This window comes from Alternaria rosae (assembly GCF_020736505.1).
Source record: "Alternaria rosae strain MPI-PUGE-AT-0040 chromosome Unknown BKA58scaffold_2, whole genome shotgun sequence".
Classification (NCBI taxonomy): domain Eukaryota; kingdom Fungi; phylum Ascomycota; class Dothideomycetes; order Pleosporales; family Pleosporaceae; genus Alternaria; species Alternaria rosae.
This window is the reverse complement of record NW_025763571.1, coordinates 3,101,404-3,115,487: the sequence shown is the minus strand read 5'-3', so window position 1 is coordinate 3,115,487 and position 14,084 is coordinate 3,101,404. Positions and strand designations below refer to the sequence as shown.

General features: G+C 54.1%; 6 protein-coding genes across 6 annotated transcripts; 3 read left to right on the top strand and 3 right to left on the bottom strand.

Moving 5' to 3' along the window:
• Window positions 1–96: 96 nt before the first annotated feature.
• BKA58DRAFT_466273 (ribosomal RNA-processing protein 7-domain-containing protein) lies at window positions 97–1,599 on the bottom strand. Its single transcript, XM_046175004.1, has 2 exons — window positions 712–1,599; window positions 97–657 (listed from the first exon to the last, which is right to left on the bottom strand). Exons 1-2 carry the CDS (start codon window positions 1,316–1,318, stop codon window positions 272–274), a joined length of 993 nt encoding a protein of 330 aa, XP_046029447.1. The 5' UTR covers window positions 1,319–1,599; the 3' UTR covers window positions 97–271.
• Window positions 1,600–1,642: 43 nt separating this feature from the next.
• BKA58DRAFT_332699 (uncharacterized protein) lies at window positions 1,643–4,324 on the bottom strand. Its single transcript, XM_046168188.1, has 2 exons — window positions 3,791–4,324; window positions 1,643–3,743 (listed from the first exon to the last, which is right to left on the bottom strand). Exons 1-2 carry the CDS (start codon window positions 3,972–3,974, stop codon window positions 2,053–2,055), a joined length of 1,875 nt encoding a protein of 624 aa, XP_046029446.1. The 5' UTR covers window positions 3,975–4,324; the 3' UTR covers window positions 1,643–2,052.
• A 556-nt stretch (window positions 4,325–4,880) lies between these two features.
• BKA58DRAFT_398646 (uncharacterized protein) lies at window positions 4,881–8,090 on the top strand (the record flags this gene model as incomplete). The annotated part of the gene is made up of 2 exons (XM_046171498.1): window positions 4,881–7,100; window positions 7,149–8,090. The coding sequence occupies 2 exons, from the start codon at window positions 4,881–4,883 to the stop codon at window positions 8,088–8,090; spliced, it is 3,162 nt and encodes a 1,053-aa protein (XP_046029445.1).
• A 496-nt stretch (window positions 8,091–8,586) lies between these two features.
• On the top strand, window positions 8,587–9,522 carry BKA58DRAFT_398645 (ClpP/crotonase-like domain-containing protein; the record flags this gene model as incomplete). Its single annotated transcript, XM_046171497.1, has 2 exons — window positions 8,587–8,924; window positions 9,051–9,522. The coding sequence occupies 2 exons, from the start codon at window positions 8,587–8,589 to the stop codon at window positions 9,520–9,522; spliced, it is 810 nt and encodes a 269-aa protein (XP_046029444.1).
• Window positions 9,523–9,775: 253 nt separating this feature from the next.
• Window positions 9,776–11,106, bottom strand: BKA58DRAFT_377622 (60S ribosomal protein L18ae). The gene is made up of 4 exons (XM_046169630.1): window positions 11,001–11,106; window positions 10,465–10,649; window positions 10,238–10,414; window positions 9,776–10,184 (listed from the first exon to the last, which is right to left on the bottom strand). The coding sequence occupies exons 1-4, from the start codon at window positions 11,002–11,004 to the stop codon at window positions 10,026–10,028; spliced, it is 525 nt and encodes a 174-aa protein (XP_046029443.1). The 5' UTR covers window positions 11,005–11,106; the 3' UTR covers window positions 9,776–10,025.
• A 130-nt stretch (window positions 11,107–11,236) lies between these two features.
• Window positions 11,237–13,083, top strand: BKA58DRAFT_98903 (uncharacterized protein). Its single transcript, XM_046176338.1, has 4 exons — window positions 11,237–12,040; window positions 12,096–12,307; window positions 12,356–12,788; window positions 12,898–13,083. The coding sequence occupies exons 1-4, from the start codon at window positions 11,390–11,392 to the stop codon at window positions 12,979–12,981; spliced, it is 1,380 nt and encodes a 459-aa protein (XP_046029442.1). The 5' UTR covers window positions 11,237–11,389; the 3' UTR covers window positions 12,982–13,083.
• The last annotated feature ends 1,001 nt before the right edge of the window (window positions 13,084–14,084 follow it).

The window sequence follows — 14,084 nt, the reverse complement described above, 5'->3', positions numbered from 1 at the left end:
TAGGAAAGATTCGAGATTGATTTTTTATTTCTTTTGTTATGTCGAATTTTACGAGTGCTAGTTTATGACCATGAATCAACGTATTGATGCCATCTACCTCACATTCGTGCCATGCTGAGTGAGCCGTGATGCGAAGAGGACAGTCCAGTAAAATCTTCATCTGGTGGCACAAACTGCGTGCTTCTGCAACCCAAACATTCGTATACAGCATCTTCCCCCAAAGAAGGTCTTGAAGAAGGTCTTCATCACACGCCCACCACGTATCCCACTCTCACGTCTCCGGCCTGACCCTTCCCCTCCTCTCCCTCATACCCTCCACCCTCCTCCTATCCTCCTCAAACTTCCTCTTGAGCAAGCCCTCAGCCTCCTTCCTCCTCTCCCTATTCTGGAACCTATAAAAGTCATCCGTAGCCCTGTGATTCCTCTTGCGCTCATCCAACTCGGCCTTCTTCTTCTCCGCCTCTTCCAGCCTAGCAGGCCCAACACGACCGCCTCTTGTAACCGTCATGAAGCCTTCCTCGTCAGGAACAGAGCGAGATGTCTTGCGAATGCGGTTCCGCGCTGTTTCGAGGGCGTTGAATTGGGTGAGGTAGGCGTTTAGTGAGGCTTGAAGGAGGGTGGGGGTTGGGTAGATGAGGGTGTTGTGGGATTTGTAGCCTGTTGTTCTTGGGTCAGCGAAGTATTGAGTGTGAAGGAAATGTAGAGACTTACGCTCAACGCCTAGTCCTTCTCCTCCCTTCCACGATATACTCCTTCCCTCTTTAACAGCCTTTTGAATCTCCTTCAATGCACCCCTCGTGCTCTTCTTGTCCACAAAGACGACGACGGCGCCACTCCCGCTCTTTCGCACTTCGCTGTTCCATAACCGTGGTAACGCGCTCTCGGCGTCTTCCACCACACCCTCTGCTATCACCGCCGCATCATCGGTCCTCTTCCTCTTCTTGCCTCTCGAGGTAACTGAGTCGTCTTGCGCCACAGGCTTGTCGCTCTTCCAGCGCTTGTGCATTGGTTGCGCGGGAACAGAGGCATCGAACTCGACGCGCTCGACCATGGAGCCGCCTAATTGTTCTTGGAACAGCGCGCGGATGTTGCGCTCGGATGCGTCGACGGGTGTGTTTGCGATGAAGAGGCTGCGCTCGTCGTCGGCGGTGGGTATGCTGGGTGCGTGCGGTTTGACGTAGATGTAATGCTTTGCATCATTGCAGTGCGCTGGTATGCCAGACAGTGTGGGTAACGTGAGGGGAAGAACGGTGAAGTCTGCGACTGTTTTCGGCGTGGCTTTAGACTTCTTCGTCTTTGGCGGCGCTTCGGGTGCCATTGCGGGTGTGGGTTGCGACAGGCGGCGCTGTGTGGTTGGAACGAGTGTCGGTCAGCCTTCAAGAGGACTTTACGGGAGACGTGCTGCAGATCGGTCTCGAGCCCAGTATGCAAGAAATGCGCGGACTCAGTATTTCTGGACGCAAGTGCTGGTGTGGAAGTTTGTGTGTTCGCGCAACTCAAGCTCGTGGTGGAATTCCGTTCACGAAATTTTGGCAGGGATGTCACGGCCGCGTTAGCGCAGCCAGCCGCCCACGGCCTCCCTACCTTCCAGATTAGCAGCGAATTTGTTATCCATCACGCTTGAACAACGCCCAGATATGTGTTGATTCGAATTATACATAATATTCGTCTATGGTGACTATCGCTATGCAAGCAAATGAATTGCAGTTTCGAAATAGCACTAGATACATGCTAATGCTATGGAGAGCCATGCGTGAGCAGGACAAGTAAAGCAATAAAGTGGATATCAATGGGAATCATAATTCGTAACGACGGTGAAAGGCAATCTCCTATCAGGGTGTGGTGATCGACCGGGCATGGTTGCGTTTTGGCCAAGCCGAATAAGCAAGTGGCAAGACGCAGTAATCATGCGCTTGAGGTCGCAACGCCGGTTTGTAAGCGTAATCTGTGAGGGTGTAGTCCAGGATGAGATGGTCATGCCAGCTCTATATGTGCAGCGAAAGAGCGGTGTGGAGGGATGCGGAAGACGATTGGATGTTAGACTTCGGTCGCTCAGTTGAAACCTCCTGGAATGCTCTTCATCGGGGACTCTGGAAGCGAGTGGAAGGCATCGTCCTTGTCTTCCTTCTTCTCGTCATCGGGTGACGGCTCGTGGGCATACTTTGGCTTGAGCCTGTTGCCAATCTGCTCGAGTCTGTTGTCTTCTACGGAAGACAGAGAAGAAGTTGAATCACCGCGCATAAGCGAGGGGGTCGATTCCGGGCTATGCTTCGGTACGGTTGGAGAGTTCAAGGACCCGTCTGAGTTCGTTGAGACGCGGTTGCGGAATGGATTTCTGACCGGTAGAGCAGGAGGCATTGGCTTGGCAACTTGGACAACGCGGGCGCGAATGGCTTGTGGAGCAGCGGCCTGGTGAATCTCGTGGACGATTGGCTCTTCCTCAAACTCATCTTCCTCCTCCTCTTCATCTGATTCCGAATCGGAACTTGACTCGGAATCATGGGCCTCTTCAGTGGCTATGGAGTTCCGAGGAGAGCCGTCGGACTTGGGGTCGACAGCCTTGTCTGTCTTTGTTCCTGCAGCTGTAGGTGTTGCTTCTTCGGTCTGTCTGTCTAGACTCCTTGCTCGTGGCGGAGTAGCTTGCTCGATCCTGGTTTCGGGTACTTCCACTATGGGAGGGGTAGGTGTGCGTGCGACGCTTGTCCTTGGCGGTAGCGTAGGGGGGGACTTCCTGATGGTCGGAGGTGGCGGCGGTAGATCGTCGGTCTGGGTGCTCATATCAACAGTTGGCGTTCGGGGCTCCAGCACGCCGCTGATGGTGCTTGTGCGCCAACTCGTCGGCCGACTGCCGGCATAGCTCGAGCGGTCCATGCTTCTCCGGAATGTGGAATTCCTAAAAGTGTTGTAGATGGGGCTTGTCGGGCTCGGCTTGAACTCGAATTGTTCACTTGCCGGACGGCTGTGTGTGCCTGCTTCCCTGATCTCTAGACCAGCTTCTTGTAATGCCAGTACGCCATACGGGTCGGGGTCAACAGCGTCTGGAATACCAAATGTCTTGTCTTCTGGACCTGTAATCTCAAAGTCGGCAGGTGGCGCCTCATCTGGTATCAAAGTCTCGTCCACATCCGTATCGCCTTGAGCCGATTTGAGAGTCTCCATGAGTCTCCTTATCTCGTACGGCGGGTGCCTTACTTTGCCTGCCAAAATGTCCTTGACTCCTATCCGTTCGCCGTAAAAGCGTTCGTTCTCGTCTGTTCGCTCGATGATGATAGTTCCGTCTAGTTGGAGGCCAGCATAGAATCCTCGCGATTTGATATACGTGAAAAGTGGTGACTGGCGCTTGTGGATCTCCGAATCAAGTATACCGCCAACGCCGGCCGGGCCTGCGACTGCACTGATTTCGCCTCCCAATGTGCAGCGGATAGACTGGAAAGCCTCCATGGCCTTGTCGGAGTTGATGACAATGACACAGTCGTAAATGTCCACGCCCACGAGGAAGCCTACACCCACGGTGTGCATCATGATGCCTGACGGGGGTGACCATGTTCCATCGGCTTTGCGTGCGACCAATATGCCGGCTCCGCCAGATCCGGAGACCCAAAGGCCGGACCGCATGGTCGTGAATATGCATAGGCCTTTGGCATTCTGGATGACCTTGGAGGGTATCTTCTTGAGGACTCGTTGTTTTCCCTTGGGGACGTCGGTGGCGATGGGTCGGTCTTCTTCCTGGTAGAATCCATCCTCTGTAGGCGTGTTAGTACTTGGCGGGACGCATCGGAAGTTGACGTACTGCAGAAGCTTTTGAGGATCCTCGCAGCCTTGTCCGACTCGATGTCTAGCGTTGTAGGCCAGAAGGCTTCAGAGCCGACCTTGTTGGACAGTCGATTGACGGGCGCACCGAGCTTGTCGACCCAAGTGTAGACCTTGTCAAAACCTTGCTTGGACTGCGTCTTCGCGGTGGACCAGAGCGCCATGATGGCGGGCTATCGATGGGCAGCACTACGTCAGAGGAGGGCCGAGGGCTATGAGTGCGCAGCAAGCAGCATTACACATTAGAGATGAGAAGCATTCAAGTAGGACAACGCGCACGAGGAAAAGGCAAAGAGTAGGGTCAGGCGACGGAAGCAGCGGGTGCGGTAGACCAGCGGGCTCCAACCGTTTTTGAGTCGCACGGTACGTCAGCTGTAGGCTAATGCTGGCGGAGGCTGGCGACGGCGCAGTCTAGCATCGGGTACCTTAATAAGGAACCCTAGGCATTACCGAGTGATCTGACCCCTGCCCTCCACGACTCGACCAAAGACTTAGTGACGGTGATGGGATATTGATTTACCAGAAACAGCCCGTAGCGGGGTTGAACACGGGTGGCAGACACCCCATCTCGGGGTATGCACGTCGCCTGATTCGTTGCGAGGGCGCGCTTTCCATGGCGCCACCAGGAACGAGCAGAAAAAACCAAAAGTCAAGACAAGCGGGATGAACTAGACACGCGTCGTGAATCAGGCGCACGTGTCGTCGAGTCTAGATAGCCGGGCGGGTCTGCAATCTAAAAGCAAGCTGCGAACAAGACATCCATGGACGCAGGTGGCGGTCTTGCACGGCGCGCGTACTTTGTGAAGCCGGCAGAAGGTTTCGCCGGACGCCGGCCCGCGGACGCGCCAAGCCGAGCGCGTCGCTGGAGCTCGTCCAGAGTTTATGTTTTGCGACCGCGACAATAGCTAGACCAAGATCAATCAAATCCCTTCACCACGCAAAATAATTCATTACGGCGCATGTGCGGCGCAACGTGTGACCTGGGAAATTAAGTGGAGAAAACACCTTGGTTTTGGATCCCTGTTCGCCTGTTCCACCGCGTACCCAGGTAAACTTGCGACTAGAGAGCAATGTTTCGTGGACCACCGTCAACACCCGGCCGCAGCTACTACGACGACAGCCTCCACGCGCCATCGACCACACCCGCTGGCCCTCCACCCCTAGACGAATCGCACTATCCCTCCTCAACACCAGCTGGCCCGCCGCCAGGCATGAACCAAGGACTCTTCGGCAATGCACGCCCAACCTTCAACCCAAACAGCTATGACTACGCCAGCAACTCGCTGTTTGGTAGCTCACCGCCCAAAGGCAGTATGTTTGAAGGCAATGGGCTCGGCTCAATAGGCACTTCGACTTCCGGACGGCCCCCAACACAACGCGGACGCATCGCAACCTCTGGCCAGTTCCAGGCGCCCGCGCACACACTACACCAGGATGCGGAGGGCGAGTCGGAAGAAGAGTATACAGATGAAGAACAGGAAGATGACGAAGATATGGACGAAGACGAGGGCACCGAGGAGGACGAGCCGCTCTCACCACAGCGCCGCAACAAGACACAAAACAGGTTCTCCCAATCAATCGTCTCAAGAACAAGCGCAACCGACATGGAGCCAAGTCCAGCCTTGGTGCGGTCAGGCGCAAAACAGACGCGGTTCGATCTCCTTGCGCTCGCCAAGGGCCTTACTTCCAACAGCGACCGACAGGCTCTGCGCGAGTCCGACCAAATCGTATTGGAGACGGAGCGTCTGGTCGAGAAGGTCCACGAGTCTCTTCAATCAGACTCGCCAGATAAGCGGACTGAGGTGCTTGGCACAGTCGCTCAGGAGTTGATCGCAACTTGGCCAGATGCACACAAGTCGAGTTCGCAGGAGCTGTCGCAAGCCCGCCAGCTTGCCGCTCTTCTGCTGACTCTCCACAACCCCCCACAGATTGGCCTGAACCAGCGAGCCTCCGCCCTCTCCCTCGTAGCGCGAACCGATTCGAAACAATACACACCCATTCCGCGAGTGCTGCTCGACTGGCTGAACAGCACATTCTCTGGTGTGTCTGAGGTCGGCGAGGTATTGAAGGAGACCCGTGGATACTCGAGGCATTCCTCTTTCTGGGAAGCTGTCCATGTGTCTATTGTCCGGGGCAACTTCTCGCAGACTATGAGACTCCTTCAGGGCGCTCAGCTTGAGCACGCCGAGACGGCTGAACATGACGGACTGGGCACCTCAGGATATATCGGATCACATCTCTCATACGCAAATCACGCGCTTCGTCAAGCGATCGATCTCCTCCGGGAATGTCCAGCCATCGCATCAGAGGATTGGGATATCAAGGGGCATGATTGGAGCATCTTCCGGCAGCGCGTTCACCAAGTGAGTGCTAGCTTGGAGGAATTTGCAGAGGGCGAAAGTGTGAGCCGGCACTCTATCTCTCAGCCTTTCAAGGCGGCACACTTTGGCATATCGCAAACTCAGGCAAGCTTCCAGCTCAGTGTGGCCAGTCGCAAAGCTGAAAGTAAAGTGCCCTGGTCCGTATACGAGGCCCTCAGCACGGTTTACAAGCTCTTGCTGGGCGATGAAGAAACAATCCTTGAATTGTCAGCCGACTGGATCGAGGCAGTAGTGGGTCTGGGCGTCTGGTGGAATGGCGAAGAGGAGGATTCCGCACAGGGTAGTCTAGCGGCAAGCCGTCGCTCCATCATGCGGTCTCAACGAGTTCGCCCCGTCGACGTGACTCCAGTCAAAGCGTACTGCCAGCGCCTGTCTTCTGCGCTGGCGGCTGTCATCCAGAACAGCGACGAAGACTTCAGTGTCAATGCTGTAGACCGCTTCGAAGTGGGCGTAGCATGTATATTCGACGACAACATCGAGGGCGCTCTCCAAATCCTCCAGGGGTGGTCCCTCACCATGGCTTGTGCGGTCGCGGAGCTTGCCAGTGCAGGAGAGTGGTTCACAAGCGCAAAGGGCTTGATGGATCAATTCGACCAGAGTGATCTGATGGTCCTGAGTTACACTGAACAGCAACAGCCAAAGGGTGTAAGAAAGGACGACATACTTATTGCCTACGCCAATTTGTTGCCTGCCAGGGGCGAACTCGTGGCCAGAGACGGTCAGACATCCAAAGAAGGATGGGAGATTGCAGTGCAGATCCTCGGTAGACTGGACGACGGCATCACAGCGAACGAGCGCATCGAGCGCATACTGAACGACTTGCAGCTCGAGTCCTCAGCTCGTGTCGACAAGATCACGCAGCTTTGCCATAATTTGGGCCTGTCACAGCATGCTGTTGTCATCGCTCAGGTGAGTTATGAAAGAGGAATCCTCCAGGATACACGCTGATTGTTACAGAAATACGCCGACCATCTCCGCACAAACACCGAGAGCTATGGCGACACACTGCTCTACTACGCCCGTGCCCACGACGCACAAAAGATTCAAGAAGTGCTACGAGTATTAGTTGCCCACTGCCTCATCAAGTCGACCGCCTATCCGCCTCTAGATGAACTAGACGAATCACTCAACTCGCTCATTACTTCACCAAAGCAGACCCTGACAAAACTCGCAAGCCTAGACTCTGAGGCAGCTTCTCTCCTTTCGAACCACCTGAGCGGTTACGCAACAATACGGAAATACTACGACCTACGAGATGAAGAGGTGTTGCTGAAGCCTGGAGAGAAGCCAGCACACCGGCCCATGGCACGGAAACGAGCTGCAGCCAATGCGCTTATGGTTATCATCGCCAGTGCGGCATCAAGCATTCGTGGTGGACTGTACGATCCAGAGATAGAAACTGTGGTTCAAGTCGATGTTCTCCTACCGTTGCTAGGCGAGGCACTCCTCTTCGTCAACCAGCCCAAGCGCACATTGACGCTTCGCCACTTGTACGACCTCCTCGCAGCCATCGAGGACCTTGACACCGCACCTAGCATGATCCGGACACAATGTGAGGAAGTACTTGCGACTACCCTCCTCTCCGCGCACGACCCCAACTCCTCGCAACAACTACCGAACCCCCACCAGATGCTATCGAAGTCGACATCGAATTTGACGACAGCGTCGAGCCAATATTCACTTATAGGCTCGATCGATTTCGGCTCCGCAGACGGTCAGAGCGCAGAGGGCTCGACGGTATTTGTCAAGGGCGGCCACGTAGACGATAGCAAGCGTGGCTGGGACTGGCGCAAAGGCTTTCCCAAGGGTGCAAAGAGTCAGGATATCATTGCGGTGCTAAGATTGGGAGTTGCAAGGGAAATTGGCAGAGCTTTTGCTGAGGGAGAGGTCACCGCTTAGGTGTCTCGTACGGAGAAATGATACCACTATGTAATAGTACACAGCTTCTTGGCTTTGGCCACTATAGATGATATTTGGACATTGCATCGTTTAACATTGAAGTAGACAGTATTCCGTTGAGAGTATGGTTGAACAATCGTGAGCGTTATTATGGAGAAACCCGCTATACACACGTATTATGTAGTATGCTTGGATGGTATCCCCACTTGTTTCAAAGGGAAAAGTAGACAGTGTTCGCGGTCGAACCTTCCGTGTAAAGTGACTGCAATGGCTGAGATGAGCTTACCCGAACCCAAGCTTCGACGTCGAACACCGCCAACGCGTACCTCGGTTCCTCGTCTCCCCGCATCATCAACGCGACAAGCACGTCCTTTCCCAGACAACATTGGGGTAGGCGTATATACCACGCGCATCTACGAGCATTTAATTCCCCAACACATGAACTGTGCCTGTCGTCCGTCCACCCACTAAAATCAAATCAAGACTTTAACCCAAAATGCCCGCCAAACAGTCCCCTCGCCACAAACCAGACATTGTCCTCCCCTCCTCCTACAACGACCTGAAGTTCACCCAAATCCAAACTCGACACCATGAAAGAGAGCCTTCTGTTATCATCCTCACATTGTACAGGCCCGGAAACCACAATGCCTTCACAGACACCATGCGCGCGGAGATTGAAAGCGCATACGGCATGTTCGATGCAGATGAACGAGTAAAATGCATTGTCGTAACAGGAGACGGACGGATTTTCTGTGCGGGCGCGGATCTAGACGATGGGTTTGGGGAGGGAGTTAATGGGGCGGAGGCGGAGAGGGTGCAGGATCATCGGGATGGGTATGTTGAACATTCTCTTTGTGCTATGGGTTGATGATATGTTTCAAATTGCTGTTACGCGGTCGACAAGAATGGGACTGAGTTGGTCACATTGACAAGAACAGTGTGCTAACGGGAACATTTTAGAGGCGGACGCGTAGCCCTAGCTATCCATCATTGCCGCAAGCCTTCGATCGCTGCACTGCAAGGTTCTGCAGTGGGCATTGGCATCACCATGACGCTGCCTATGAACATCCGCATAGGGTATGCATCGGCAAAGATTGGCTTTGTTTTCTCGCGCCGTGGTCTCATCATGGAGGCGTGTTCTTCTTTCTTCCTGCCCCGGTTGATCGGCCATAGTCGCGCTATGCAGGCCGTGACGACAGGCAGCACCTATCTTGCTAGCCACAAGATCTGGGACGGCTTATTTGCGGAGGTGTGCGACAAGGCCGAAGATGTGCTGCCGAGAGCGCTCGAGGTTGCAGAGGATGTGGTGAAGAACACGAGTAGTGTGAGTACGTATCTGATGAAGGAGCTGATGTACAGGGATGCGGGGAGTCCTGAAGGTCAGCATCTGTTGGATAGCAGGGTCATCTACGAGTTGTTTGGATCGCCGTAAGTCCTCCTTGCTACTGATTGGTAGGGACAAGCTAATCAGCCATAGTGATAACACCGAGGGTGTGAAGTCGTTCATGGAGAAGAGGCCAGCGAAGTTCACGGGAACTATGGACAAGACAAATGTAACTGGATATCCGTGGTGGATGCCAATAGACACACTCGGAAGGCCAAAGGTAGCGCCAACAGGAAGGGCGAAGATCTAGTTGTGTGTCAGAAGAAAAGTTGGAATGCAACATGTACTGCTCAAGTGTATTGGCATGACTTCATTGTCTATCGTCCACCTCATTCCACGGTATCGCTGTTGTTCGACGTCCCTGCAAGTATCGCCTTCACGCGCGTGGCCGGCCAGCACCCCAAACTGCATCACGCGTACCGATGGCCGAATGGAGGTATCAGGGATTTTCATTCGTTCCTAATGTACTTCTTTTCGTGAAGCATGCATAACCGAGGGAAACCCATAACATCCCTACCCATCCAGACCGCACTCCGTAATGAGAAACACGCTTAGAAGAAAGTGGATGGTCGGGTAGCGGAGAAGACCTTCTTGCCAACCTTCTTGTTGATGCGGTGGGGCAGCGGGAACTTGAGGTTCTTGGTGAGGAGCTGCTTGATGTATGGGCGGCGGAGGTCGTCGGCCTTCTCGACCTCAACAACCTTGAGAATCTAGATTGAGTGTGAGTGATTTGACGCAGGCGGTAGAGTCGATGTGATCATACCTGAACGGACCTGAAGCGCGATCGGTGACGGGCGGCCATATCCTGGTACAGAGCATCGACGGCGGCGACACGGGACATCTCACGGTACTCCTTGTACATGTTGTGGGTACCGGAGCGCGAGTCGTACTTGAGCCAGATACCGAAGTTCTTGACCTTCTGGGGCTTCTTCTCGTGGATCTGAACCGGGTCAATTTGTTGTTGCGCAGTCTTCTGGTGTCTCCACATACCTGGTTTACAGAGACGATCTCACCGTTGGCCTTCTTGATCTTGCGGAGCTTGCCAAGGAAGTACCAGAACCGTGACTTGGCGACAACCTCGTTGGTCGCAAAGATACGCATGCGGTAGATCTTGGGCGCGGGGTTGGCCTCTGAGGGCAGATGGCGCCCGATGATCTGGTATTCCTGGAAGCGTGCTGAAGCATCGTCAGTACTGCTTCAATGACAATATTCATTCCTAGTCCAGCAACTGCAGCGGTCGTGATTGGGGAAGGCGGTCGGGTTAGGGCAGTCGAGTACGGTCGTATCCGAGTTTGTCGCATGCGGACGATCTCGCGGGCTTCGCTGCCATCGCCATAACTTTTCGGCGTCGTTGGCCTGTCCGCTGTGCATGCACACCACCAAAGCTCCTTCCCACTCGGTTCCAGCTTCGTGTCGTTTTATCGCGATGGTGAGAGACGGTCATGGTCGCGCTGGCCTCGTTCGAAAATTCCATCGGCTGCAATTGCTGGACGGGACGGTGTTGCGGACAAGGAAAAATTGCTTACCCATCTGCGACTGGTTAGCGGACGATATGGGTATGAGCTGGCGACGTAGACTGACCTTGATTGTGCTGTGAGGTTAGTACCTTGAGTTGAGAAGTTCAGTCAGGTCGTCTCCATCGTGGATTGACAAGCGAATTCGACATCACCTTGTGCGCGCTAGCCGAGTTGAGCCGGGGCCCACAACAACTTGGCGGCAGGCGCTACGGGCGTCGGCGAACAAACAGCCCAAACACCCGACAACCTCGAGGACCGTCAGAACACCCGCGAGTTGGTTTTCAGCAATAATTCACAACATGTCAGAGGGTTGAGAATACCAACTGAAGCCGCGCAAACCTTCAGTTCCACGCGGCATCCGACAACCCATATCCCCAACCGAATCCCCCAAAGCCACAATGCAAGCTGCACTCGCGCCTTTCCATGAGGCATTAGCCAGTGGCCTTGCGCAACCCGTCGCAGACTTCTTCAGTCCAGTCGCACCCGCGCATGACCCCGGCCGGCTATACGATTTTTACCGCGCCTCCAGCGACGAGAAGATCGAAGGCGATGTCCTTTATGCGCTCAAACAGCGAATGAAGAACAAAGACGCCTCTCCCTGGGTTGATATCATTGCTACTTATTGGCGCGCTGTCAAAGAGATCATCAAAACCGACGAAGCAGCGAACCAGGGCAAGTTGAATGAGCGTCAATACATGGCAGTGTACGATACGTGGAAGGACCTGACGAGCATCTTCATCAAGCACATATCTGGTGGACTGCTACCAGCGTGGGCCATATTCACCCTGTACTTCACTGCGAATCACCTTAGGAAGATAGCAATCAAAGCAGACGAACAATTGGCCAAGTCAAAACCAGCAAATCTCAACACCGGCTACTCAGACGACATTGTGAGCACAGCACCTCAGAATCAGAAGCTTGAAGAAGCTGCACGAGTATTCAACAGGATCTTTGCCCTATGTCTTGGTGACAGGAACCCGGATATGTCACAATCGCGAAAGTGGGGCGTATATTGCATAGCCAACCTTCAGTTCAAGACATATTTCAAAGTAAGATCCATGGCAGTCTGTGTGGTGTAATGATAGCTAATGCGCATGTATCCAGTTAAAAGCAATTAGCCTATCTAAGAACGTTGTACGATCGATCGAAGCACAGTCCGACCTACCTACATTCGAGCTCTACCCGCGAGCGCATAGAGTCACATACAAATACTATCTTGGAGTGCTGGCGTTCCTGCAGGAAGACTACGCCAAGGCAGAAAGTAGCTTGCAGCAGGCATGGGAATCTTGCTGGTCAAAGTCGCAACAAAACAAATCGTGAGTTCGGTCAATCTGGCGGAAAACTCCTCGCAACTAACAGTACAGGCTCATTCTCACATACCTTATTCCTTGCCGCCTAATCACTCAACACAAGGTTCCTACCGCCAGCCTACTCGCCGAAGCCCCTCGTCTGGATCGCATTTTCGGCCCCCTCGTATCCTGCATAAAACGAGGCGATCTTACGGGCTTCGACAAGGCCCTGGCAGAGGGCGAGCCCGAATTCGTTAGGCGGCGCATCTTCCTTACTCTGGAGCGGAGCCGCGACATCGCTCTGCGTAATCTTCTCCGAAAGGTATATCTCGCTGGTGGCTTCGACGATCTCAAAGAAGGACAGACGGAGAAAGACCGGATACGGAAGTCGCGAGTACCGCTAGCAAACTTTGCCGCCGCGCTCAGAATGGGTATTGCAGGCGAAGGCAGCGGCCAAGCAGTGGAGGACGATGAGGTTGAGTGCCTATTAGCGAACCAGATATACAAGGTACGTACGCTATGGCCCAGCGTTGGGCTTCTGCAGGTCTTACCCGGCATTGAGGCAGCCTCGTCACGGATGGCACACCAAGAATCCACTCGGCTAACACAGATTGCAGGGTCTAATGAAGGGCTACATCTCGCGCGAACACGGCATGGTAGTCATGAACAAAAAGGGCGCATTCCCTGGAACAGGGGTCTGATGCCTAAAAAGGTCGGCCTGCTCCCGTCTACCATACAGATCAAGTCCTTGCTCTATCACAATCACGAAACACGGCAGGTCACTGTCCAAGCTGGGAGCAGATGCGCGGTTGTATGTGTAAGCAGCCTCGATGCGCATGGAACGACGAGTGGGGAATTGACGATAGAGGAAGGCAGGTCGAAATCACCAATATCTCAATAAATGCTACCGATACAGCTCAAACCTTGATTCCCTGGTATTTCCTTTATCCAACCCCTCCCTTGCATGGTTCGTGAGACGAGCCGGCTCCTCGAAGCGGCCAGTCGCTGGTGCAGGACCCCAAGCCGCGTCTCGCACAGACACGCTGTCGCCCTCTCAGCTGATATCGCGCCGCAGGCCCCCGCCCACACCCAATCCGCCGCCCTGTTCATCTTTACCCCACTTGCACTACCAGCCCAACGCGACGCGACGCGACGCGATACTTTGCTTCCGCCTCGCTTCGACGTTCAACGATGGTACTCCTGGTCGCATGTTGCATGAACTTGCCGGCTGAATAACTGTGACTGTACCAGCACGTACCAGCACCGCCTCTAGTCGTCCGCGCATGTGAAGCCTTTGACAAGATGAGTCAACGGGTATCGATCGGCGCTCCATGCCCAGTCCTGCCTATCCACTTGGCTTTGTCTTCGGGCATCGTTAGCAGCCACCAGATGCTGCATTCGTTCTCCATCCCGCTTTGTATGGTTCATCCCGGGCTGGCGCCATGTGTAGCGTTCGCCAACGCACCTCAGCTCACGGCTCATCCTTTCTTTACTTCTTGCCTCCTGCTTCCGCTCGCAGCCCACATGCTTTAGTCGCAATGTGCCGTGCTGCTTGCTCCGCAGTTTACCACATCTAAAGCGATTCGATAATAGACTTCACTCCGCGTATTAGGTTATGCGCGAACTTGGTAGCGACATTGCCTCCCGTTTTACTGTCGTTCTTATGGTTCTTGTGGTATTTGCGATACTGCTTTGGAACTTTCTTGCCTCCGACTCGTTTTGCGCCGATGGCTTGAGCCGAGTGTCGAGGTGGTTTTTCGGGGAACATGGTGGTGGTTTTGTGTTGAGTCGTGTCGCGTAGTGT

What these genes read in the sequence shown, in the direction of transcription:
- BKA58DRAFT_466273 (XM_046175004.1), bottom strand. Translation starts at nt 1,318, where the DNA reads ATGGCACCCGAAGCGCCGCCAAAGACGAAGAAGTCTAAAGCCACGCCG. An exon ending in AGAAGGACTAGGCGTTGAGC is followed by an intron (nt 658 to 711) that starts GTAAGTCTCTAC and finishes CAAGAACAACAG; the next exon opens with GCTACAAATCCCACAACACC.
- BKA58DRAFT_332699 (XM_046168188.1), bottom strand. Translation starts at nt 3,974, where the DNA reads ATGGCGCTCTGGTCCACCGCGAAGACGCAGTCCAAGCAAGGTTTTGAC. An exon ending in GATCCTCAAAAGCTTCTGCA is followed by an intron (nt 3,744 to 3,790) that starts GTACGTCAACTT and finishes ACACGCCTACAG; the next exon opens with AGGATGGATTCTACCAGGAA.
- BKA58DRAFT_377622 (XM_046169630.1), bottom strand. An exon ending in AGATCGTCTCTGTAAACCAG is followed by an intron (nt 10,415 to 10,464) that starts GTATGTGGAGAC and finishes GACCCGGTTCAG; the next exon opens with ATCCACGAGAAGAAGCCCCA. An exon ending in CGCGCTTCAGGTCCGTTCAG is followed by an intron (nt 10,185 to 10,237) that starts GTATGATCACAT and finishes CACTCAATCTAG; the next exon opens with ATTCTCAAGGTTGTTGAGGT.
- BKA58DRAFT_98903 (XM_046176338.1), top strand. Translation starts at nt 11,390, where the DNA reads ATGCAAGCTGCACTCGCGCCTTTCCATGAGGCATTAGCCAGTGGCCTT. An exon ending in AGTTCAAGACATATTTCAAA is followed by an intron (nt 12,041 to 12,095) that starts GTAAGATCCATG and finishes GCATGTATCCAG; the next exon opens with TTAAAAGCAATTAGCCTATC. An exon ending in AAGTCGCAACAAAACAAATC is followed by an intron (nt 12,308 to 12,355) that starts GTGAGTTCGGTC and finishes CTAACAGTACAG; the next exon opens with GCTCATTCTCACATACCTTA.